General features: G+C 41.8%; 1 protein-coding gene across 3 annotated transcripts in view; it reads right to left on the bottom strand.

Moving 5' to 3' along the window:
• The window catches only part of CLMP (CXADR like membrane protein), a 134,288-nt gene extending 110,426 nt beyond the window's left edge, over positions 1-23,862 (bottom strand). The window contains exons 1-2 of one of the 3 annotated variants that reach the window (XM_069070082.1): positions 23,844-23,862; positions 22,421-22,524 (exon numbers count right to left, since the gene is read on the bottom strand). In XM_069070082.1, the coding sequence (XP_068926183.1) occupies positions 22,421-22,448 (28 nt within the window). In that variant the 5' untranslated portion in view covers positions 22,449-22,524; positions 23,844-23,862. Of the gene's footprint in view, positions 1-22,420; positions 22,830-23,843 lie in introns of those variants that run through there. The other 2 variants (XM_069070081.1, XM_069070080.1) reach the window with 2 other exon arrangements.
• Positions 23,863-24,437: the final 575 nt, after the last annotated feature.

Here is a 24,437-nt window from a genome sequence, read left to right on the forward strand (position 1 = left end):
AGTGCTCTATTCACTGGGATACCTAGCTGTTCCCCAAAATGTTTACTTTTTTTTTTTTTTTACAAAAACAAACTAACTAACAAACAAAAAACAACAGTAAATTGAAAGTAGATGCAGTGAAGAGGGCTGGAGACCTATCACGTTAAACCCCCAGAGCTTGGACATTATCAAAATATCCTCTAGCCTCTCATCCTGTGCAGATGAATGTGTCTATTTCCATCCTGCCTCAGTTGAGGTCCTGAAACTTTAAGTTTTAATGCTTATCACTTAAGTCTGAATCAGCAGAGGACTAGGTTTAAATTTTGACTCCAACACTTAAATCTCTCTGAGCCTCAGGTCCCTTGCTTTTGACTTACTAGTAATAATAATAACTACTATGTATTAAAATTAAATAAATACTATGTATCATATAATTTTAATATAATAATATATAATGTCATTTGATTTTAAAATACAGTATTTATTTATAACTACTATATATGTACTACCATATATATGCAGCTAGAAGGTATGATGGATAGAGTGCTGGGCCTGAAGTCCATAAAACTCATTTGCCTGAGTTCAAATGTCGCCTCAGATACTAGCTGTGTGACCCTGAACAAATCACTTAACCCTGTTTGCCTCGGTTTCCTCATCAGCAAAAAATGAGCTGAAGAAGGAAATGGCAAACCAGTCCATTACTTTTGCCAAGAAAACCTCAGCAAAGAGTTGGACATGACTGAAAAATGACTGAATAATTCATTTATTTAGCACTTTAAGGTTTGCAAGGAGGTTAATGTAGTTATTACCTACCTCACACAGTTGCTGTGAGGATTGAAAATGCAGCAATGTTTTCAAAGGGCAATAAGGCTGTTTATAAATGTCAATTATTGCTATTATTATTAAATTCCCTTGCCTTATTTAATTTTAATTAATTTTCTCTAATCTCCCCACTCTCTTCCTAACCTTTAATCAGTCTTACTGCTGTACTCTTCTCAGATCAGTTAGATGAAATGTCTGTACCTGACATTTGTTTTCACCTCCCCACCTCTACCCACAATGCTCTAAGCTCATCCACTCATGAAATCAGAGAGAGAAATTAAAACAGAAAACCAGGAAACAGAAATTCCCCAAGGCTAAAGGAGACCTGGGTCTTCTGCTAATACATGTAGGCAGAGTTGCTACATGGGGTCTTAGAAATGGCAACCTCTAGAGGGCAGGGCCTAGATGCTTTGAATTCTCTGCACAAAGCCTGGCACAGAAGAGGTGCCCCAACAATGTGCCACACTAAGGAGGGACTGGAGACTTATTTTTCATCTAGAGGAGGGTGGAGGTACCCCTTAATCTTCTGAAGCAGTGAAGTCTAACATGGCTGGAAGGTCTGACTTCTTTTTGTGGAATTGAACTCTGAAGTGAAGTCAATTCATTGTTGTTGGGTTGTTTCTATCTCATCCCACTCTTTGTGACCCTATTTAGGGTTTTCTTTTTTTTTTTTTTTAAGCAATCGGGGTTAAGTAACTTGCTCAAGGTTACACGGCCAGGTGTTTCTGGGTGGGTGCTAAGTGTCTGAGCCCGGGATTCGATCTCCAGGTCTTCTCAACACTGGAGCCGGTGCTCTTACTCGCTGTGCTACCTGGCCGCCTATTTAGGGTTTTCTTGACAAAGATACTTGAGTGACTGGTTTATCATTTCCTTCTCTAACTCATTTTACAGGTGAGGAAACTGAGGCAAACAGGGTTAAGTGACTTGCCCAGGATCACACAGCTAGTAAGTGTCTGAGGCCAGATTTGAATTTAGGAAGATGAGACTTCCTGATTCCAAACCCAATGCTCCATCCACTCCACTGCGTAGCTGCCCAAGTCAACTTGAAATCAACTCTAGGATTGTTTATTTTATTTTATTTTATTTTCAAACATATTTATGTTTCCTTTTAGTTTATAGGATTCAATTCCACAATTCCTTGAGTTTCACATTTTATCCCCCTCCCTCCCCTCCCCCCATGGCAGCATATAGTCAAGTATAGGATCTGTAAATACTTTCACATTATACATTAGTCAGGTTATAAAGACGGATTGTACCAGCTGGAATGAAAAATGGTAAAGAGGATATAAAACCAAATAAGAGAAGGAAAAAGATCAGGTATTTTGCTTCCACCTGGATATAAACTTAGTTCTTTCTAGTTCTTTCTCTGGATGCTCATATTTCTCTCCATCATGAGTCTTTTGGGATTGACTTATATCACTGCATTGCTGAGAAGAGTCCAGTCTATCAAAGTTAGTCATCACACATACGTTGTGTCTGTAATTGTGTACAAATTTCTCCTGGTTCTACTCTTCTCACTCAGCATCAGTTTGTATAAGCCTTTCCAGGTAAATATGAAGACTGTCTGCTCCTCGTTTCTTATAGCACAATAGTATTCCATAACATGCACATACCACAACTTGTTCAGCAATTCCCCAATTGATGGGCACTCCCTTAATTTCCAATTCTTTGCTACCACAAAAAGAGCTGCTATAAACATTTTTGTACATATGGCTCTTTCTCCCATTTCTATGATCTTTTTGGGATATAACCCTAGGAGTGGTATTGCTGGATCAAAGGGTATGAAAGCATTTATAGCCCTTTGGGCATAATTCCAGATTGCTCTCCAGAAAGGCTGGATCAGTTCACAACTCCACCAGCAATGCATTAGTGTTCCAATTTACCTGCATCCTCTCCAGCATTCGTCATTTTCCTGTTTTGTCATCTTAGCCAATCTGACTGGTGAGATGTGGTACCTCAGAGTTGTTTTGATTTGCATTTCTCTAATCAATAGTGAATTACAGCATTTCTTCATATGCTTATAGATATCTTTAATTTCTTTCTCTGAAAACTGCCTGTTCATATCCTTTGACCATTTATCAATTGGGGAATGACTTGTATTCTTATAAATTTGACTCAATTCTCTGTATATTTTAGAAATGAGTCCTTTGTCAGAGATATAGGTTGTAAAGATTCTTTCCCAATTTCCCACCTCTCTCTTAATCTTGGTTACATTGGCTTTGTTTGTACAGAAGCTTTTCAATTTCATGTAGTCAAAATTGTCCATTTTATATTTTATAATGTTCTCTAATTCCTGTTTAGTCATAAAGTCATTCCCTCTTCACAAGTCTGATAGGTAAACTATTCCTTGTTTTAGGAGACTGCTTACAGTATCAACCTTTATACCTAGATCATGCACCCATTTAGACTTGATTTTGGTATATGGTGTTAGATAATGGTCTATGCCCAGTTTCTGCCATACTATATTCCAGTTTTCCCAGCAGTTTTTGTCAAATAGTGAGTTCTTATCCCAAAAACCAGGGTCTGGAGATTTATCAAACGATAGATTACTGTAGTCGTTGACTTCTGAATCTCGTGTGCCTAATCTATTCCATTGATCCACTCCTCTATTCCTCAGCCAGTACCAAGTAATTTTGATGACTGCTGCTTTATAATACAGATTGAAATCTGGTATAGCTAGTCCACCTTCCCTAGCATTTCTTTTCATTAATTCCCTTGATATTCTGGACCATTTATTCTTCCAAATGAATTTTGTTACTATTTTTTCTAGCTCTATAAAGTAGTTTTGGGGTAAATTAATTGGTATGGCACTAAATATATAATTTAATTTAGGTAAAATTCTCATTTTTATTATGTTAGCTCCACCCAGCCATGAGCAATTGATATTTTTCCAATTGGTTAGATTTGACTTTATTTGTGTGAAAAGTGTTTTGTAGTTGTGGTCATATAGGTCCTGGGTCTAGGATTGTTTTTTCTTGCTTAAGCTTAGGTCATATCCTATAGTCTGAAATCCAGATACTATATCTCTAGGATTTGTGATTTTCCTAAGTATAACACAGATTTTAATTCTTCTCTACCCTTTTAAGTGACCTTGAAGTACTTATATGTAGGATTTGGAGTGGCCAAGGAACTTGGAGATCTTGTCCAATACCCTCATTTTGCCAAGGAGGAAACTGTTGCCTAAGATGACATGGCTACTAAGTGATGGTGCTGAGATTAAAACTGGGACCCTCATTAGGAGTTCACTGCTCTTCCCATTCCACCATGTTTCCTTCCCCTATACCTTCTGTGGCTGAAAATATTGATCATAGTCATCAGCTTTCTGGTGACGAACTGATGATGAGTTTCTCCAGAGTTAGCTAGGCTAATCCTTGAATGCCAGACATACAGACTGAACCTCTATTTAAAGCATTTCCCACTTGATGGGACTTGCTGGAGCTTGTGGTTCATTTCCTTAGGGAAGCCAGGGTCACTCCTGATCCAGGATGAAGCAACCAGGGAGTGAGGGGGAGGGAGTGTAATAGTAATGGCATTTAAAGATTCCCCTGTATTGGCTTGGTTTTTGGTTTGATTGTATTAAAACCCAGAGTTTGTTAATCCCACCTGTGGGATGGACTTGTTGACGTGAAAAGAAAGTCCTGAACTGGGAGGAGCTGGTGATGTAGATTTGGAGAGACACAAGAGAGAGGCAGAAGAACTTTTTGGAAGCAGCACCCTTGTGGAGGCAGAGAGAGACTGAGAGGATTGCTGAAGGCCACTTTGAATTGCCCTGGACTTTTGAGACCTGCCCCCGGAGCTGCCAAGGACTGAGGAGACATGGCTGTTTTGCTGGTACTTTGTCTGTCTGTTTTGATGTTGTTTTGCCAGATTTGTCCACTGGTGAAAGACAGAGCTGTTGTTGCAGGAGTCTGGGAACCTTGCTGTTGGTTCAGAAGCCCTGAAGAAGGATTTTCTTGTTGTATGTTTACAGAAATCCTGGGAGAGGGTTTTGCTAATGTTTTCAGGGGTCCTAGGACTGTTCTGCAGACAGAGGATGAATTAATGAAGAGACTGGCAATGTATCTTGTGGCCTTCAGCAATCCTTTCAGTCTCTCTCTGCCTCCACGAGGGTGCTGCTTCCAAAAAGTTCTTCTGCCTCTCTCTTGTGTCTTTCCAAATCTATGTCACCAGCTCCTCCCAGTTCAGGACTTTCTTTTCACAACAACAAGTCCATCCCACAGGTGGGATTAACAAGCTCTGGGTTTTAACACAATCAAACCAAAAACCAAGCCAATACAGGGGAATCTTTAAATGCCATTACTATTACAGGGAGGTGGGGGGGGGTAGGTGAGGGGGATGGGGGATGGAAACTAGTTAGCTAGCAACATGGATATAGTGCTTTAAGGTTTGCAATGCCCTTTACATAACCTAATAATATAGGCATTTGATCTTCACAACAAACCTGTTAAAGTAGGTGGTTATTATCACCCCCACTTTACAGATGAGGAAACTGAGGCTGAAAGTTGACTTGTCCAGGATTACATAGCTAGTGAAAGTCTGAGACAGGATTTGAAATACAGGTCTCCCTAATTTTGATAGTGGATAAAGTGCCCAACCTGTAATCAGGAAGACTCACCTTCCTGAGTTCAAATCTGGCCTTAGACACTTACTTACCTTGGACAAGTCACTTCACCCTGTTTGCCTCAGTCTCTTCATCTGTAAAATAAACTGGAGAAGGAAATGGCAAATCACTCCAGTATCTCTGCTGAGAAAGCTAAAAAATGACTGATGAACAGCGACTTTCTAACTTTACACCGATCTACCTACTCCCTCAGAAAGGTGCTTTACAGATTGTTAGTGGTAGAAGGAATCTTTGAGATCATCAGGTCCAACCCGCTTGCCTTACTAATTATGACACTGAACCCAGAGAAATGAAGTGATTTGTCTAAGATAAAAGAGCTGATCATTTTGTCTAAAATAAATGATGGAGTTAGGATTCGAACCCAGTCACTGATACTAAATTCAGTGCCATTTCCATTGTGCCATACTGCCTCTCTCACATCTACAACACATAGGAGCAGCTTCATGACTAGACAAATCCCCCATAAGTTCTGATGTGATTTATGCATATATGGTATGTTATATCTCTATGTCAGGCAGTCGAATGAGTCAGCAAAGACTTTCTGTCAGTAAGATCTCAGTTCAAATCCGGTCTCACATTTTTATTAATTATATGACCCTGGGGCAAGTCACTTATCTTTGTCTGCCTCAGTTTCCTCATCTGTGAAATAGGAATAATAACAGCCTCTACCACCAAGGGGCAGGAAGATAAAATAAGATGCTATTATTTATAAAGTGCTTTGCAAACCTTAGACCTTTATATAAATGCTGGCTGTTTTTATTATATTTTCCTGATCACCTATCAGGGTGCCAGAATTTCTATTATTAGAAATTCATTCAGGGCAGCTAAGTGGCACAGTGAATTGAGCACTGGACCTGGAGTCAGGAGGACCTGAGTTAAAATCCAGCCTCAGACACTTGACACACTTACTAGCTGTGACCTTGGGCAAGTCACTTAACCCCAATTGCCTTGCCTTCCCCCCTCCAAAAATTTTTTTTAAAAAGAAATTTATTCTTTTGGGCTTCAAGAGTAAGCTAATACCTTAGAACAGATTAGTATATCAATAGCATGGAACATTCATTGAAATCCAGCATACAGGCCAGATACTGGGCTAATCCCTGGGAAAATAATAGCCATTTGAGAACAAAGCTGTTCAAGAGTACTACCACTTTCTATTGGTGTAGCCTTGACAAAACACTTTCATACTCATTCTTTCATCAATATTGCCACAGCCCTGAGATATAACCCCCATTTCACAGATGGGGAAACTGAAGTCCAAAGAAATGAAGTGATTTGGTTATGGCTGTACAGCTAGTAAATGGCAGAGATGGAATTAGAACCCAGGGCTCTTGATTCTAGGTCTAATGCACACTCCGTTATGATCCACAGAAAGAAGTTAAGAGGCAAGGTGGTCCTAGTTATGGAGCAGGGCTAAAAAGCAGGGTATGAGTGAAGATGGAAAGACCAACTTCATCTCTTTTACAATTCTTCTTGGCTCCATCCCAGAAGATGATGGTTTGTTCCAGAAGGAAAGAAATCTGGACTGAAGGTCAGGGTGAAGTAGCTGGGCTGAAAGGAACAATTGCCTGGGGCTTTGGGGACTGAGAGCCCTAGGGATGTAATGTGGGAGGCAGGAAGGTCATCCCAGAGAAGTTGGGACTCCAGATTTTTTTTATCTGTTAAATGTTAGAATTTAACTAACATATCTCTTTGGTACTTTCCAGCTATAACATACTATTTGGTGAGTCCATGGACCTATTATGACCTTTGTACTCACTTCTCTAAAGGCACAGGAAAATGATGGGGTGATAGCTCTCTCTGAGCTCACACTACCCTGGGGAATATCGGATGCAGACCAGACCAGAATAAAACTAGAATCCTGAGGCTTCTTGGGCCAATGAGCCAATCTAGATAAGAATTCTAGGTCCTTTGAAATCTGGGACACCTGACTTGGCCCATGTGAAAGGGAGTGGAAAAAAAATCACAGCCTTTAGCCTTCAGGCTGGTGGGAAATATGAAGGCATTTTACTTCTCACCTTAAGGTTTTTGATTCCCTGAAAAACTGAAAAGGATACTGAATTCCACACATTTTCCAGGTTGGTGTGGGTTTGTTAGGGAAGAACAAATGACTGCCTGGAAAGATGGATGTTTTAGGAAGTGCTTTTTTCCAACCTTCACAAGACCACACATCAGAATCTGTGCAATGGGAACAGGGGAGCTGTCACCCTTTATAGACTGTAGCAATGCCTTTCATGTGGGCCAGGCTTTTACATTTTCTGCCCTTTTCTTGGGGGCTGCCGTTGGGATTGGGTACAGGTAGAAAGAGTCCAACCAGTCATTTTCTCCAGGTAGACCAGCCTAATTTGACACTTAAGCCAACAAGTATTGTAAAGTATAGGGCTTCAAGCCTGACCTCATGGTGTAGTCCACCTGAATTTTTTTTTAGCAAAAGAAAAAAATTATTTTTCTTCATTAGGTAGCACTCATAAATTAGTCTAGACACCCTCTGGCCCATGTAACTGATTAGCTTACTGACTTATATCAACTAGTAATTATTATTATTATTGTTGCTTTTTTTGGAGGGGGGAGGGCAGGGCAATTGGGGTTAAGTGACTTGCCCAAGGTCACAGGGCTAGTAAGTGTTAAGTATCTGAGGCTGGATTTGAATTTAGGTCCTCCTGACTCCAGGGCCGGTGCTTTATTCACTGTGCCACCTAGCCACCCTCAAGTAGTAATTATTTAAAAACTTCTTGGGGGGTGGCTAGGTGGCACAGTAGGGCAGCCAGGTGGCACAGTAGATAGAGCACTGACCCTGGAGTCAGGAGAACCTGAGTTCAAATCCAGCCTCAGACACTTAACACAAAAAACTAGCCATGTGACCTTGGGCAAGTCACTTAACTACAATTGCCCCTCCAAAAAAAAAAAGCTTCTTGGGACCTTACACATATCTATTTCTGATCACATGGCCAATTTTTGAAAAACAAAAACAAAAACTTGCATGTGTCTGCCCTGGGTCCATTTTTAAAACCTTGAACAAGTGTAAATGAGATGCAAACAGCCTGACAACGAACACATTGAGCAGTGGTGCCTACCTATATTGGGGCTCCAGAGCTACTTTCTGGCAAAGAGCTGAGTATCAAAGAACCCCAGGAAGTCAAATGATGCTTCTGGCAGAATGGGAAGCCTGTTTAGGCAATGTTTGATCCCTTTCTAGAAATTGGGTAGTAGTAGTGACCTGAACATGCCCCCTTGTGGCTTAACATCACTTGCCCTGTCTACTTTGGGGAGTCTATCCCCCCTTTTCCTACATGTCTCTCTGAGTGACTGTTGGTGAATCAAGTAATTAATGCATCTCAATAGGAAGACTAGGGTGGGGAGGCAGCACAGCCTAATGGAAAGACCATTGGACCAAGAATCAGGAGAGCTGGAGTCTAGCCTTGTCTTCATGAGGCTGGGTGACTGGGGGCAAATCATTAACATCCCCAAATCTCCATCTCCTCATTTTAAGATGAGATCAAGAAAACCTACCTTGTCTACCTTACCCCAGAGGGTTTTTGTGAAGACTATGAAGTGAAGTCATGTATACTGAGAGCTCTGAAACCCCAAAGTGTTGTCATAAAAACATAAAGCAGTATTATTTATAGTGACTGGTCTACCGAGAAGGGCCCTGTGCTGGAGCATCGGACTTGTTCTCCATCCTATGCCTGGAATGATGATTGGAGATAATTGAAACTGTCACTGGAAATAATGAGAAGTGACAGAGCCTGGGCTATAAGGGCTATTGCTTCCAGTCTTAACGATCCCCACAAACTCAAAAACTAAATTTAAACAATGAAGTCACCAAGCAATTTGCCTTCCAGGGACCTGAAAAATTTTTTTTGGTCATAAACAGGAATAAAGACATGTCTAGAGCTGTCTCAGTTCAATATGTGTTTTTCTCCTGGTACAGGAAATCCATTCTACCTGGCTTGTTATTACTTCCCTTCTACCTAGTCCTAGAGTGTAACATCAACACCTTGCTACTCTGGACACCAGTTTCTTCCTTTATAGAAGGAGGAGGCTGAAATCTCGTCGGACTTGATGCAGAGTGAAGCAAACAGAACTTGAGACCAAAACAGAACTCTATCTTTCCTTCAAACTCTGCTCTCTTGCAAATTTCCCAGTTTCTATAGAAGGCACTTCTGTCCTTCCAGTCACTGAGACCAGAAACCTTGGCTTTCACCCTTGATTTCTCTCACACTCTCTCCAATATCAATTTGTTTCCAAATATTGTCATTTCTCACTTTATATGATCTCTCTTACACATCCTTTCCTCACTGCCCACCTAGTCTCCACCCTGGGGTGGAATCTCATCCTCTCACACCTGAACTATTGCAATGGCCTTCTGGTTGGTCTCCCCACTCCAGTCCATCCTTCATTATTCAATTTTCCTAAAGCACAGATCTGTCCACATTATTCTCCTATTCAATAAACTCCTACACCTCCCTATTACTGCCAATATGAAATGCAAAATGCCCTTTTGGGGGGCATTTACTTTTTTAAATATTATTTATTAATAACATTTTTTTTCTTTTAAAATTGAATTCTAAATTCTGTCCTTCCTCCACCCCACTGAGAAGGCAAGGTTTTGTTTTGTTTTGTTTGGGGAGTCATTTAAAGCCCTGATTCCCAACTTATCTTATTCCTACTTTTCCATTCTCCTTATGTCTTTCCTTCCTTCCTTCCTTCCTTCCTTCCTTCCTTCCTTCCTTCCTTCCTTCCTTCCTTCCTTCCTTCCTTCCTTCCTTCCTTCCTTCCTTCTTCCCTTTCTTCCTTCCTTCCTTCCATGTACTTTGTGACCCAGAGACACAGGCCCTCCCCATCCCTTGTACACAAGGGCTCATAATTCCTTTATGTTTTCCACGGCTGTCCTCCAAACCTGGAATGCCCTCCCTCCTCACCTCTGCTTCTCAGCTTCCCTGGCTTTCTTCACTTTAAATCCCAGGAGATTTTCTCTAATCTGTCTCCTTCCCACACCACTTTATCCATCTCCCCTCTTCCAGTGCCTTCCTTTAGAGATTACCTGCCATCAACACTCTGTAGAGTTTCTGTTTACATAGTTATTTGAATGTTATCTTCTTCCTTAGAATGTTATTTTTTTAAGAACAGGGGCCATTTTTTGGTTCCCTTTTTTGTGTCCTTTTTGTTTAGCATAATGCCTGGTAGCTTAGGTGCCATAGTGGATAGGATGCCTGACAGAGTGCCAGGCCTGGAGTTCCAATTTGCGGTCAGACACTTCCAAGTTGTGTGACACTGGGCAAGTCATTTAACCCTGGTTGCCTCTGTTCCTCATCAGTAAAATGAACTGGAGACTAAAGGGCAAACTATTCCAGTATCTTTGCCAAAAAAACCCCAAATAGGGTCACAAAGAGTCAGACATGACTGAAACAACTGAACAACAACTGTATGTAGTGTGTGTGTGTATATGTATACATTCTCCATCAGTCAGTCAAGATTTTAAGTGCTCATTATTTTTATATGTGTGTGTTTGTGTATATTTAAATAATGTAAATGAAAAGCATGCCAAATGGAAGTAAAATCCGCAGTACTTGTAATGGCTAATCTGGGTCCCAGAGAATAGATAATGACAAATATCTGCCTCCTCTAGGCAGAGACGGGGGGACCTGCAGGGGCAGGGCATTGCATACATTGTCAGACCTAGTCACTGTGTCAGTTGCTTTTGTTTAATTGTTTTTCTTCATTACAAGTAAGGATTTAATGGAAGGAGGTGATATTTCTGGATCTATGCAGAAATGATTGTCTTATAAAAACAAAAAGCATCAATGCAACTTTAAAGTAAAATTAGAAGATTGCATTGGATGATCACTCAACCAATGATCAATGTCTTCAGTGTCTGCTGTCCTGTAGATACTTGGGAGACATGGTCTTCCAGATCTAACATTCTACGACCCTCTGACATTGGATGTCCTTATACAAACATTCGAATATATTCTCTCTCTCTCTCTTTTTTTTTTTTTGCCTTTTGGAGGGCAATTGGGGTTAAGTAACTTGCCCAAGGTTACACGGCTAGTTTTTTGTGTGTGGGTGTTAAGTGTCTGAGGCCGGAACTGAACTCAGGTCCTCCTGACTCCAAAGCCGGTGCTTTGCTCACTGCGCCACTTAGCCGCCCCCAAACTGAATTCATTATTTTTTTTTTTTAAAGCAATCGGGGTTAAGTAACTTGCTCAAGGTTACACGGCCAGTTATTTCTGGGTGTGGTGCTGAGTATCTGAGCCCGGATTTGATCCCAGGTCATCCTGGGACTGGAGCCGGTGCATTCAAATATATTCTCATTCAAAAGGTGCTGTAGTACAGTAGAAAGTACACTGCTTTTATGATAAGTGGATCTGAGTTCATACCCCACCTCTCCTACTTACAATCTGTGTGACCTTGGTCAAGTCACTTAGCCTCTTGTACATTTTACAGATATGGTACACTCAGTCTCATCTGTACAATAAGGAGTTTAAGGTGGATCTCCTCCAGGGCCCCTCCCAGATCTAAACATATGATTATATAATCTCTGCTATGCTTCTGTGAGGTGTGGAAGATTGCTCTCCATTTCTCAAATGGGGAGAATAAAGTAGCTGTATCGCTGGTATGTTATAATGAGGAATAAGAACATAACCCCTAGAGGGCAGGGCCTAGCTTAGGCTAAATCACCGAGTGAAGTGACATGGGGCCCCCAAAGGGCTTAATCATGACCTTTTTGGAGATGAACCATCAGACTGGAACTTAAGGGTCTCATTTGTGTGAGGATCTCAGGGAGAAGAGGGATACATGATAACCACAATAATGGTGACTGCTACTCATGTCTGTTTAGTGCTTCAAGGTTACAAAGTATTCTGTGCACATAGATATTTTGATTTCTTAACAAAACCCTGGGAGGTAATTGTATCACTATTGTCCCCATTTTACAGAGGAGGAAACAGAGGCCTTAGGAGGTTAAGTGACTTGCCTAACTTCATAGAGCTAATAAGTATTAGATCTGGAACTGGAACCCAGGACTTCTCTAACCTAGAACAGTTTCCTTCCCTTTCTCTGCCACTTCCGGCTGTTTGCAAGAGCTTAGAACATACCCGGGGAGAGGAAGGTGGCAAGGTCTTCAGACCAAGGGAAGGCTATGGGGTCTGTGCTGCCTGTTGTGGCTTCATCTGCATTCTGAATTAGTTCTTTAGTGATATATGCTGTGGAAATCCCAGGAGGCTTTTTTAATTTGTCTCCTCATCCTCCAAGGGTCTGCTGTCTGCCCCATCTCTTATTGACCGGAGATGACCCCATCCTCAATATTGCATCGCTTTTGAAAACTGCCAATTTTCTATACCAACTATGGAACAACTGAAGCTAGCCATTCATTTTCTCTTCCCAGTGTGGGCAAAAACAAAACAAAACATCTTTCCACTCCCCACTTTTGTCCCATTGAAACCAAACAGCTCTCAGACTTAATGTCGTCTACACATACTAAGTAGTGTGACTGCATTCATTTTATGGTGGGAAGAGAGGAGAGATAGGAGTCAAATGCAAAAAAAAAAAAAAAATTCAACCACCCCCTTTTTTGGTCTACATGGTGCCAAACCCAACAGACCCTTATTTATCCACAGTACAAGCTATCATAAAGCTGAAATAAGAAAGTTGTTTTTCACACTTTTAGCAAGGTTTTTGGAGAAAGACACAAATGGTAAGTACACAAGCTGATATCCATTTACTTAAAAAAGTAACATCTGGAGACAGTCAAAGGGTCGGTACAAGAGGCAGCCCAACCCCCCTGACCTTCTACAAATACATCCACACATCTCTTCCTTGACAACTGCTATTCAGACTCATGTCCCGAAAATATTTTCAGATCCTAACTGGTCTTTGGAATTATTGAAGGGCAGATATTTTTCAGAAAGATGAACCAAGGTCCTGAAATGTTGTTGAGACAGGAAATGGGTCATCTATGAATAACATATGTGGTTATTCAGTTAACCAGAACAGTTATTTTATTTTATTTGGCAGGAGCAGGAAGGTCCAGAGTTCTGATTTCCCTGTCATGGGGTATTCCCAATGTGGAAGTTCACTTCACCAATGAAGATTAACAAGCTGCTTAGAGAGTTTCTTGGGAGTACAAAGAGACTAAATGACTTTGCACATGGTGACATTGTCAGCATCTGTCAAAAGCATGATTTGAACCCAGATCTTCCTAAATCCAAGGCTGACCCCTCACTACAACTACACTGATAATAAAAATAGCAGTTCACATGTTTATAGCTTTTTAAGGCTTGTAAAATGCTTATCTCACACCAACCTTTGTGAAGTGGATGGTATGGGAAAGAGGACAACATCTGTGATTTCATCAGAGTAGTGAGGTTCTGATGAGGAACTTCTTCCAATGCTCATCAGTACCTTCTCTGCAACTTACTGTCTTCTAGAGTTACCTGGAGCACTGGATGTTAAGTGACCCTTGCCCAGGATCACAGTCAGTATGTGTCAGAGGCAGAATTTGAATTCAGGTCTTCCTGTCTCTGTCCATTGCGCCACACTACCTCCTTATGAATGCAAGCATTATTATCTCCATTTTATGTATGAAAAAAATTGAAGCTCAGAGTGACTTACTCATGGTGCCACAGCAAGTAACGGCTAGATTCAAACTCAGATGTCCCAACTCTGGGTCCCTTGCTCTTCCTATTACATTTTTCAACTTACCAAAACACCCAGGTTTCCCTTTCCTTAGACCTAACTTCTCTAAACCTCAGTTTCTTAATTTGTAAAATGGGGGTAGTAACATGTATACTTGGGCAGCTAAGTGGTGCATTGGATAAAGCATGGGGCTGTGTGACCCTCACCCTATTTGCCTCAGTTCCTCATCTGTAAAATGAGCTGGGGAAGGAAATGGCAAACCACTCTTAGCCAAGAAAATCCCAAACGGGGTCACGAAGAGTCAGACACAACTGAAATGACTGAACAACAACAATGTGTACTAATCTACCTCAACATGATGAGTAAATGAAGGCTTTCAGTTCTTTCTCTATATAAACTATTCATAGAATTCTCAGTGGCTACAAAGAACCCTCTACACTAGAACCCTAACAGAGTGCCCTGTATACCCAGGCCATAGCACTGACTGCCTTTAACTTTGCCTCTAGGCACAATCAAACTTATAATAATGTTCTTTTGGCACTTGAGGGTAATTGAGTTTCCTGAACTGGGGGGGGTTGGTCATGAGTCTGAGCACCCACAACACAGCAGTCATATGCAAGACTGAATTCTGCTGGACAGTGGAAACAGTGATGGGGACATCCCAGAGTATTTATGGCAGCCACATTGTCCAAATCAACAATAGGGGCATCATTCTGACACAGGCTACTCCTTTCAGGAAGCCTTATTAAAAGTATATTTTCTGACTCCGAGATCTCACTGCTAGGCATATATCTCAAGGAGGTCAATGGAAGAAAGAAAGGTCTATTATATACTGAAATATTTACAGCAGCACTTTTGTGGCAGCAAAGAACTAGAGACAAAATAGATTCCTATTGATTGGGGAATAACTAAACAGACTGAGGAACGTGCACAGATGGAATATTATTAATATGCCATAAGAAATATAAAGTAATTAGAGAAACATGGGAACATCTATCTGTACCAACCATTTTTAATTTAATGTAATTGAAATGATATATTCTACATCTAACTTTGCTTTCTAACTCTTGTTTATTCATAAATGGTTTCCCTATCTATAAATTTGATAAGTAATATGTTCCATGTTTTTCTAATTTTCTTATAAAATATCTCCTTTTAATCTCAGTCATGTATCCATTTTGACTTTATCTTGGTAAATGGTGTGAGATGATTAAAAAAAAATTTTTTTTAAAGCAATTGGGGATAAGTAACTTGCTCAAGGTTACACGGCCAGTTATTTTGTGTGGGTGCTAAGTATCTGAGGCCAGAACCAATCTCGGGGTCTCCCGTGGGGCCGGCACTCTTACTCACTGCGATACCTAGCTTCCCCTAAATGGTGTGAGATATTGGTCCATGCCTGGTTTCTGCCATACTGCTTTCCAGTTTTTCCAATAATTTTTTCACCAAATAATGAATTATCATCCCCAAATTTTAAGTCTTTACACTTGTCAAATACAAGTTTATGGGGAAGCTAGGTGGCGCAGTGAATAGAGCACCAGCCGTGGAGTCAGGAGGACCTGAGTTCAAATGTGGCCTCAGACACTTAACACAAAAAAACTAGCCATGTGACCTTGAGCAAGTCACTTAACCCCAATTGCCCTACCTTCTCCCTCCAAAAAAGCAAAAAAAAAACCAAAAAACAAAACAAAACCAACCCCCCCCAAAACCCAAATACAAGCTTATTATGTTTGTTGGCTGCTATAAATTGTATGTCTACTCTATTCCATTGATCTATCTACCTTTCTATTTCTTAGCCAGAGCCAGAAAGTTTTGATAATTATAGGAATACCTATAAATATATGCAGAGTAAAACAAGCAACACCAGGAAAAGAGTATACTGATGTAAATAGAAAGAACAACCCCCCCACCCCGCTTTACCCACAAAAATGTAATTCTAATGACCAAGCTTATTCTGAAGAAAAGAGGAAAAAAATACACCACCTTCCTTGGAGAAATGGAGAACTATGGGTGTGAAACATTGCCTATGCTGGCAAACTCAATGTGTTGGTTTGCATTGCTAAACTGATTTCTTTGTTCTTCTCTTTTATTATTATTTTTGTGTTATGAAAGCTGTCTCATGGGTAATGGAAGAGGAGAGGAATTATATTATCATATTCATGAATGAAGATGTTATAAAAACAAAAGATAGCAGTAAACTATTTAAAAATATTTTTTTTATTTCGAAATTGGCACTGCCCTGGAAAATAAAAGATGGGTCCCAGTAAATTACGCATCACTTCAAACTTAAAGCTGTACATTTTTCTCACTTGTTCTTAACCATCCCCACAATCTTGAACAGCCTTGCCAAGCATGAGCAAGCCCATGTGAATCAAATCACATATATCCTGTTCACACACATACATGTCTTCAGGCTTGATTACTCAGTTCCTTTCTTCAACAACCCCACCTTCCACACCTCACTTACTGTTAGAAACTCATGAGTTTCCAGGTACAACAGCTACCTTGAAAGTTACAGCATCCATGCTTGAAAAGTCAACCTTGTTTTGTAAAAACAGCTCAAGAATCAAACTGCTACCCAGTTTTTAGAGTACTTTATTTCATGGAATTGAATGATCAGAGAAACAACTGAGATCCCAAAGAACAAAATCACTTAAAGAGAATGGCAACAGTGACTTCTCTTTGGAAAGAATCTGCTGTGCAAGGCAGGATTGGTAAAAGAGTTGGGTCTGGGGGTCAGGAGAATCCTAGCCTTTGTTCTGTCACTAGCCAGCTCTGTAACTTTGGGCAGGTAACTTCATCTTTCTGGGCCTCAGTTTCCTTATATGTAAAATAAAGGGGTTGGACTAGATGGAGTTCTAACAATGCTATGAGCATATCTTTCCTAGAGGGTTCATTTCATCATTATCAAGTGGTATTTTTGAATTTCAGTCACATGAATGACCCTGTGCTGAGTACAGTACAAATAATAATGATACTAAAATTATAATTATTACAATTTCCGCTTATATAGTGATTTAGGTTTTCGGAAGTGGTATTAAAGATGTCAATCAAGAAGTGTGTTATTATAAGATGAGGCAGAGGCTGAGCATGCTGCAGGAATGAGTGATAACTGATGACAGGCTGAGTACTAAGCTGGTACCCACAGAATGAGGACCCAGAGCAGTTCGTGGATTGGACCCTCCATGGAGGGTCCATGGGAGGGGGTGGACAAGAGTCACACAGGGTGAGAAGGGGGTGAGGGGATGGCACATTTAGAACTAGAAGGACCCTTAGAGGTCATCTAGACCAACTTCCTTATTTTGAAGATGAGTAAACGAAACGTCCATTGAAATTAAATGACTTGCTCATGGCCACATAGAAAATGACAGAGTCAGGAGATTCAAACCTGGGTTTCCTCATCAATAAAATGATAAGGGTAGGACTAGATGACCGCTGAGGTCATTTCTGGCTCTCAATCTATGATTCCAGGAAGGTAAATAGGACCTGAACTGTATTGTCATAATTTTATAGATTGGGAATCTGAGGCATACAGAGATTAAGTGATTTGTCCTCAGTATCATTCAGGCTAAGTACCAGAGCTGAGACTTGAATTCAATTCTTCCAAGAACCTAGAGACAATGGGAAAACAACTCTCAATTTCCAAAGCATCTTCTGAGTTACAAATCATACTCCTTAGATCAGGAGTTTGTAACCTTTTTGGTGTGGATGGACCCCTTTGGCAGTCTAATGAGACCTATGGTCTCCTCAGGATATTTTCTTTTCTTTTATTTATTTTTGGAGGGGGGAAGGCAAGACAATTGGGGTTAAGTAACTTGCCCAAGGTCACACAGCTAGTTAAGTGTCAAGTGTCTGAGGCTGGATTCGAACTCAGGTCCTCCTGCTCCAGGACTGGTGCTCTATTCACTGTGCCATCTAGCTGCCCTGAGGATAATGTTTTTAAATGCATAAAATAAAATACATCATATTGTGAAGGAAATCAATTATATTGAAGTACAGTTCTCTCTGTCTCTGTCTGTCTGTCTGACTCACCCTCCCTCCTCCCTTCTCTCTCCTCTCTTTTCTTCTCTCTCTGTCTCTCTCTTCCTCCCCCCTCACTACTCTTCTTCTTCCCCCCTCCCCACCCCCCCTATAGCCCCAGGTAAAGAACCTGGCCTTAGAATGAAAACCATTTCAAAGAAGGGCTCTATGTGACAGTGCTTCTTCCCTATTCTGACAAATAGACCTTGGGATAACAGGATTTTGTTGATTTGTTACAAGAAATTCTTTACAACAAATAATTTTGTATGACAAATGTGCTTAGTATAATAATTTTCCACTATAGATATGGTCCAGAGGAAAATAAATACTGGACCTCAAGTGAATCAAGTTAAGTTAATGAACATTAATTAAGGCAGTGTGCTAAGTACTGGAGATGAGATTTGGGTTCAAGTGTTAACTGTAATGTTTCCTAGTTCTGTGACTCTGGGGACAATCATTGAGTTTCAATTTCCTCATCTATAAAATGTGAATAAAACTGTTTTTACTACTAATCATACAGGGAAACCATGAGACCACACTGAGTAAAACTAAAGGTGCTATAGAAATGTGCTATTTTTATTATGTAATTTCATTTATCCTGTGTGCATTATAGTGGAGGAGAACCCAGATGAATTTGAATTCTTCACAGTTTTTTTGTTCCTTTGCCTGAGGCTCAGTGTGGCATGGCAGTTCCTCATCTCTGGAAAGGTGTCAAGTACAGGCCTAGCAATAGATTAAGCTGCTATCATCTGTGGACCATCCTAGCCAAGAGTGGAGGGGTTCTTTTCCAGAAGGCTGCCCACCAGGTAATGAATTTTTTAGCCACAGTAACTCATGGAATGTGGACATGTTTCAGTATGCTATTGTGGGAAAAATACTCCCAGTGATGAAAGCACAGTTCTTTGAAAACATCAGAGAGTCACCCTACCTACCTCAAGCATTTCAGCTATCCTCACTGAAAAAAAAAAAAGCGACCTTAGCTCTGTATGGGGAGAAAAGAGAGCTACAGGCCTCCTACGGGGCTGTAGGGACAGCTACTTGGCACAGTGGATAGAGTATAGACTGGGCTTGGAAGAGGGAAGACTCATGTTCATGATTTCAAATCTAGTCTGAGACACTAGTTGTGTGAACCTGGGCAAGTCACTTAACCCTGTTTGGTCTCAGTTTCCTCATCTGTAAAATGAGCTGGCGGATATGGCAAACTACTCCAGCATGTTTGCCAAGAAAACCCCAAATGGGGTCACAGAGTCGGACATGACTGAAAAATGACTGAGCAGCAACAGCTGCAGATCACAGGCTCTCCATAAGTATTTATTGAACAAATGAATGAATCAGTGGGATGTTTTGCCTGGAACGTTCAGTCCATTGAGAGAATCATAGAATTTAGAACTTGAAAGGACTTCGGAGGAATCCTAGAAGGCAACTAGGTGGCATGACAGCATTGGGCCTGGGGTGTGGAAGATCTGAGCTCAAATCTGACCTCAGACACCGAGTCTGTGTGAACATGTTTAAGTCAGTTAACCTTAGTTACCTCAACTGTAAAATGGGGATAACAGTACCTCCCGCCCAGTGTTGTTGTGAAGGTGAAATGAAACGATATTTATAAAGTACTTAGTACAATACCTAGCACCACATAGTAGGTGCTGTGTAAATCTTATTTCCTTCCCCCTTATAGACCTAGAGCTGGAAGAAACCTCAGGGATCATTGACTTTTATCTTAAAAATGAGGAAGCTGAGGTCTTTGGAAGATGTGACTTGCTCAAGGTCACAAAATCATCTGTGTGTATCAGGTTCTTTGACTCCAGAACCAGTACAACTTTCATTGCATCTTGTACAGTTCCACTGTGATATAAATAAAGTTGTGCCTACAAAGTTGAAATGACTTGGCCAAGGTTGGAATTTGAACCCAGGTCATGAATCATGGGCATCATAGGTTTAGAACTGTAAGGGACCATGGGGTTCATCTAGTTCAACCTCCTCAGTGTACAGATAAGGGAACTGAGACCCACAGAGGTTAAGTGACTCCAAGTCCTCTGTCTCCAAATCCAGAACTCTTTCTACTGCACCATACTTCCTTATCAATTGCAGTCATTCATGTTCATGAGCTCAGATGTTGCATGTACCTTTAATGTACATAGTTTAGAATATTCTAGCTGATTTTCATAAATGCTAGCAGATTTGAAAATCCTTTCTTATCTTTGTATGACTTTCCTCCATGCAATTGATGATTTAGCATAACTCACCATTCCAGTATGTCTCCCACTTTCCCATGTTTATACCTTTCCTCATGCTCATTTCTGTGCCTAGAATATTCTTTTCCCCAGCTCTCCCTCCCTGCCCCCCACTGAATACATACCTATCCTTTAGTCCAATTCAAATGTCAACTATTCCATGAAGTCTCTAATTCTGCCTGTTAGTAATGCTGCTCTTAGATCTCATCTAGCACTTTACTCACATCTCTCGTTCCCTTATCAGGTATTACTTTGTGTTCTGCTCATTGGGGTAGATGTCATACTCTTCTAGTAGGCTATGAACTCTATGAGGGAAGGGACTGGTTCTTACCAAAATTTCCTATCAACCCCACATGTACAGGTTTCAGAGAATTAGCCATAGGGAGTCTCTTGGATAATGTAACTTTGGAGTTGAAATATTTTCAATACCCTCTGGTTTAAAGGGTAGCCAAGATGGTGTGTACATGATGAAAGGAGCACCCAGATGTGCTGAATAGCTTACCATAGGCTAGGTTTTGCCTGCCTCTCTCTCTCTTTCTCTCTCCCCCTCTCTCTCCCCCCTTCCCTCTCCCCCCCCTCTCTTCCCTCCCCCCACAGGCATGGGACACTAGATCTAGAATCCTTTAGCTATTGTCCTAGGTAAGCAACAATGTTACCTGAGAGAATGATGGAAAATGGCAATTATGCATGAGTGTGTGTGTATGTGTACATGCATGTGGGGGGAGGAAGGCTCAATTTCAAGTTCACTTTGACAGAAACTTCTACCCCTCTGTCTTAAAGAATTGTTCTTCTCACTTCATCCTTGAACCCTTTTGACCTCTAGCTAGTCCTGGATCTTCGATTTTCTCAACTCAGTCCCCTGGAGGATTTGCCTTCCAGGTTCCTTCTGAACTCCCTGACCCTGTAGCAGTGGTGGCCAGGAACCCTTCCTCATGTGTGGGTCTGTCCATCAGTTCTTTTGGGACCCGGACCTCCCACCCTGCCTCTCTGGCTGTCTCCCCAGGCGATCCCCGCTTCATCTTGCCTGTTCTTGCCCACACACATCCCTGACTGGTATTCTTTCGAAAACCTGTCTGCTGTCAGCTCAATCTGGGGAGTGGAATGGAGGGAGAGATCTGGCTGAGGCTTATGGGCTCACAAATTCCTTGTGACCAAAGTTAGTTACACCCAAATGGATGACCAGGAGAGCTTCTGCCTTCCTCTCTGGAATCTTTCCTTCATTTAAATACACACACACACACACCCCCCCCCCCAAAACAAAACAAAAATGCAAACACACACACACACACACACACAAAGCAGAACAAAACACCAACCCTCCCCCCTCAAATGTTACTTGGTTCATCTTCCTTTGTGCTCCTCTCCCCTTTCCCCCTAACCTATTCTCAGACTCTTTCTTCCTGGTTGTTCTCTTTCTCCCTTTCCTGCTCCCCATCTCTCCTTTCTCCCTTCCCTTTTTCAGCTTTCCCTCTCTTCTTTTCCACTCCCTTTGGTCACATTTCAGAGTCTCTACCTTCTTGACTCTCCATTTTATGGCCCATTTTTTATTCTTCCTTTATCTTTTCAGTCTCCCGTCCCTTCACTACACCCTCTCTTTTTCGCTTACACTTTAACACATCTGTTTCTAATCCGAGTTGTTTGAGACGCCTGTTGGAAACAAAAAAAGCCCCTTCCCCCACCTTAGGGACCTGGAACGAACATTCCTAGATCAAAGCCAGAGCTCATTTCCCCAGTTTTCCTCCCTAAACATTCCCCCAAAACAAAAAACACCACAAAGGGGGTCTCAACTTTCAGATGGTTTATGGTCAAGAGGCCAACATTGCACCTTGAAAATACTGCCACCAAGAAGAACTAAAAAAATGCTTTTTATGTGACTTCCTTCAAGAGAACAGATGTTTCCAACACTCTACAATGCAGAATTTACAATTCTCTCTAGCCCAGATGTGCTGCCCATTTGCCCGAGGCAGAAGGAGATGGCCCTTCTTCAACTAAGGGGTTGAGGGGAAATGGTTTAATTAGCAAGTTAGTCTCCCTTCCTTCAACTGCTGCTTCTGCGCCTGACAATACGTCTCTTTGGAGACATCAAAACTACCGATACCGTCCCCGAAACACTCACCGAGGAAGAGGATGGACAGGAAAGACATTCCGTTTTCAGGACTCGGACACTTTTTCCCTCTGTTGCTCCCCCAGTCCCAGGCACGTCAGACAGACTGAGAAGACCTGCATGGAATGGAAAGCAACGTCTCTGGCATGCGCTCCGTATAATTGCATCCATGTGCCAGCAAAGGAACCCAACTTCTTCCCTCCCTCTTCCCCCTCGCCTACTTCTCTTCTGCCTTTGCTTCCTCTGACCCCACAGCCCCCGGGGAGGGGCCTGGAGCGCACCCTTCTCCTTTCGGGTGGGAGTGGGAGGAGAGAGATCAGGGATTAGGCTCTTCCCTAGAGGAGAGATTGTGACAGAGAAGCTCTCCAGCCGCATGGAAACACTTTTCCCTGTTTGGAAAGAAAAAGGAATGAAGAAGGAGAAAAAAAAATCATACTGAGCAGTAACCACATGGCTGCCTCCTCCTGCCAGCCCCTCCCCACCATCATCTGGGATTAGCGGGGAACACCAATCGGTGGCCTGGCTGCGGAGTTGGCAGCCAGGAAGGGGCTTTGCTTTCCGAGGAGAAATGCATAGGGTTTTTCAGGGCAAAGCGGGGAAAATCGAGCGGCAATTTAGTATACATAGGAAATTTGGAGGGCAGGGAGCGATTCATCTCTCTTCATTGCAGAGCCAGGGCCCGAGAGGAGCTCAGAGGAATGCTATAGACCTCTTTCACAGATGTGGAAACTGAGGCCAACTGTGGTGAAGAGGAGTGAACAAGGCCATCCAAAACGGTATAAGAAGCCAGATGACCCATGTCTAGTCGTCCCAAGTCACATACCTACGAGACAAGCTCAACACTAAATATTTTCTCCTTTCTCATTTTTTTTTTTTCTGGTTTAGTCTTCATTAGAGCTGGCTTGGACCATTTAGAATGAGACTGAATGGTGAAGTGGATAGAATGTTACATTTGGAGTCAGGAAGATGTGTTTTCAAATTCTTCCTCAGATACTGGCTGTATATCACTCTACAAAAGTCATTTAACATTTCTGTGCCTTAGTTTCCTCATCTGAAAGACAAAGGGGATGGACTTGCTGACCTCTTAGGGTCCTTTCCAGACTCTAAATCTATGACCCTCTTTATGATTGAATAGGTCAGTTAATTCAGTTCAAGAAGTGGTTTGATTTGTTTCTGTGGCTTTGCGTTCATGGTCAATTCTCATGTCCTGCAGATGCAAGCCCAGACCCTTCTTTTGGTCTCTTCTTCTCTTTCTGTTCCCATCTCCCTCTTTTTGTCAAAGTATATGACAAAATGTACTAAGTGAAGAACAAAAGAAAAAGAAAGGAAGTTATGTTGAGTTATCTTTCTAGTGAGTAGTATGGACATCCAAAAGTCAGATTATTGTGGCTAAGGAGTATTTTAGCCAAAACAAAAAACAATCAAGCAAACAAACCTTGCTGCCTTGTCCAGAACAGAATGCTAACCCTTTCCAGAGAACGAAGGAGGAAAAGCAGATGAAACTCTCTCCTTGCAATGAAGGGCCCCAAATGGACTGTAGGACCCCAGCCAAAGGAGGCCAGCCCAAGGATAAAGGGAGGGCCAGATAGGCCAGCATGAAGGGAGAGCTGAGAGCAGCCTTGCTGGCATTCGTCTACTCTCCCCAGGCTTGGGAAGTAGAAGCCTGTCATTCAGGGGACTATAGCATGGAGGCAGCTGGAGGAGGCTGGACCTGCAGCTCTGGGAACAGAGCAAGAGAAATCTGCCTGAGTCAGGCTCTAGGCAGGGGGGTGCTAGGCAAGCCTGTTCCTTCTACCCTCTGCCAATTTCTGGCACATGCTTCCTGTGACTCTGCTGGAACTCTGGACCTGTACTGTCCTCTGCTCTCCAACTTTGAGGGTGTCTCTAGAATAGGGGCAGCCCACTGAGGCACCCTGGGCTGTGATTATACGAAGCTGACAAAAAGGCAAGGGGGTGAATGAAAATACCCCCACTCAGTCTCATTGCTGACCTACATTGGAAGTGGGGGGGCCTGGTTCCCTGACCCATA

The sequence above is a fragment of the Petaurus breviceps genome, unplaced genomic scaffold (genome assembly GCF_028583685.1).
Source record: "Petaurus breviceps papuanus isolate PSGF00001 unplaced genomic scaffold, PetGlider_PUasm1.0 90804, whole genome shotgun sequence".
Lineage (NCBI taxonomy): Eukaryota > Metazoa > Chordata > Mammalia > Diprotodontia > Petauridae > Petaurus > Petaurus breviceps.